The sequence below is a fragment of the Capricornis sumatraensis genome, chromosome 1 (genome assembly GCF_032405125.1).
Source record: "Capricornis sumatraensis isolate serow.1 chromosome 1, serow.2, whole genome shotgun sequence".
NCBI classification, from domain to species: Eukaryota; Metazoa; Chordata; class Mammalia; order Artiodactyla; family Bovidae; genus Capricornis; species Capricornis sumatraensis.
In genome coordinates this window covers 212,439,176-212,441,448 of record NC_091069.1, presented here as the reverse complement: position 1 = coordinate 212,441,448, position 2,273 = coordinate 212,439,176, and the positions used below count along the sequence as shown (strand labels likewise).

The 2,273-nt window shown below is 36.4% G+C and overlaps 1 protein-coding gene across 1 annotated transcript; it reads right to left on the bottom strand.

The window, feature by feature from the left end:
- Positions 1-926: 926 nt before the first annotated feature.
- On the bottom strand, positions 927-1,934 carry B3GALNT1 (beta-1,3-N-acetylgalactosaminyltransferase 1 (Globoside blood group)). Its single transcript, XM_068981721.1, has one exon. The coding sequence runs from the start codon at positions 1,920-1,922 to the stop codon at positions 927-929; it is 996 nt and encodes a 331-aa protein (XP_068837822.1). The 5' UTR covers positions 1,923-1,934.
- Positions 1,935-2,273: the final 339 nt, after the last annotated feature.

Below are 2,273 nucleotides of genomic sequence, written 5' to 3'. Positions count from 1 at the left end.
GTTCTTTTTGGGCTTCAGAGTCCTTTCTAAAAGGAAACATGCTACCTGGCATTCTATATTACTCCAAATTTCCAGGCAGAAAAATGAGACAAATGAAGTGACATCTAAAAATACCAGGGATTATGTTTTTAAAAACAAGACAGTAATTTTGATCTTCTTGCTTTAATTCTTCTCTATATTACCATGATGAAATATTTATCAAAGTCCAAGAGATTATTGATATACAATAATGACTACACATTAATGGAGCTCTTCATCATAAATTCATCACTGAAGTAACTGGAAAAAAAGTTTATTCTGTTTATGCAGTATTGAAACAACCAAAACATTCAAACATCCATAAAGTGTAAAACTCTAAGTATTATTAAATAATAATTAATAACTCTTTAATACTGCAACATCTTGAAATATCTTCCAAATGACCAAAAACAGATTAAACTTTGTTCAGAAATAACTTCAGTTTCTTTTACACAGAACTGTATATTTAAAGAAACTAGTAATCCATGTAAGATATACACAAAACCCTGAACTGACTAGATGCCTCAATGAATAATGCTCCACACTGTTTTGTTGTTATGGATAAATGAGCTTATAATTCAATGAAACCCATTTAAGAAGCTCTAGACTACAGAATGACATGTTCAAACTGTTTGGTCCTATTAGTTTTATTAAAAAAAACCCTCCCATTCCTATAAGATTTTAATTCCTCTGAATATCACCTTTAAAAGGCTTGACTTGATTGTTGTCATAATAAACCACAGGCCAAGTGTAACCCTCCAGTCTCCAGTCTATAGGCTCTCTATGAGCTTCAGCTTTGAGCCACACAGTGACCTTCTCATGGGTTTTTCATTGGCGATTTCATAGTCTAACAATAACGCTTTCCATAAAGTATCCTCCCTTCTCTAGGCTTTGGGCAGAATGTCAAATTAATAATGACATGTGGTGTTCCTTAGCATAACCTGCCAAAATGTGATGATTTCCTTGGAAGAAAAGCCATGGGCTGCAATCACACGTCTGAGCTGACAGACATCCAAATGGATCCTATATAAAAAGAAAAGGTTGGTGTCTTCTGGAATATGAATGTCCACTTTTAATAAATTCAAACAGATCCCAACATATACATCTTCAAACTTGATGGGTTTTACGTGACTCATCATTTCATAGATTCTCGGCACCAAATCTCTGGACATTATATAACCCAACCCACTGCAGTAAGGTGGGAACACCTTGAAGGGATATTCCTGGTATGAAATATGGGTTTTTTGGTAAAATCCTCTATAAGAATAATTATCAATTAGAGGATAACCTGTGAAAAACTTCTCTGAGTGGTTTAAATTTAAAAGATACTTCACTAAATTGCCAGTATTGACGAAAACATCAGTGTCTGTCTTCATGATATACCTGGCATTGGGGCAAAACTCAGTTACCCACCTAAATGCCATAATGGTTTTCAAGGTCAGATTATTGTAGGTATCTAAAAAATCCTGTCGTATTATGTCCCCATAAAGGAGGTGTTCATCCTCTAAGGATAATGCTAACATTTTGTCTTCCTTTTCAGCCTGTTGGCCTAATAAGAAAAATGTAAGAACTTCATATCCCCACCAAGACTTCTTTTCACCCCAGGTAACTCTAATGGCCTGCCTGGCTTTCACATCTGAGGGGTGTGAAGTCACCAGGATGACAAGAAATGGGTTTTGATGAGAGCAATTTGAATGCTCTCGAAGTGTGAAGCGGAAGTCTTGTCTGTAAATGGGCTCATACTCATAGAAGTACATCCAGTTCACACGTTCTATCACATTGTAGTGCGGCAGACTGAGGTACCACATCACCAGGAAACTCAGCAGCGAGAGCAGCAGAAGGCTCCATTTCAGGGATCTGAGTGACATCCTAGCCGGAAGGGTGGTCAGGAGTGCCGGGGCCATTCACAGAAGCTCAGAAGCATGCAAGCCTCGGGTTCTGGAAGATTTATCAAAGACCTGCTTAGTATGCCATCACCCGAAACACATTTCCAAATGATACCTGATCACCTCCTTAAAAGAAAAAGAACTGGGAAAACAAATATATCAAAGCAAAATCAAATACCCTGACCTGAGTCTACTTAACTTCATTTAACTATAAGCAAATGGATACCCACAACCAAAAGTATATGTCAGCATTTTATATCAAGACCAATGTTAAAAACATATTCTTAATTATTTGGGGAAAATTAATACTTCCTGCTTGACATAAATAACTGTTGAAATAATTCTTTACTTCTTTTTCATAATAGTAGA

Bases quoted from the DNA above. Each gene is read 5' to 3' on its own strand.
- B3GALNT1 (XM_068981721.1), bottom strand. From the start codon at position 1,922: ATGGCCCCGGCACTCCTGACCACCCTTCCGGCTAGGATGTCACTCAGA.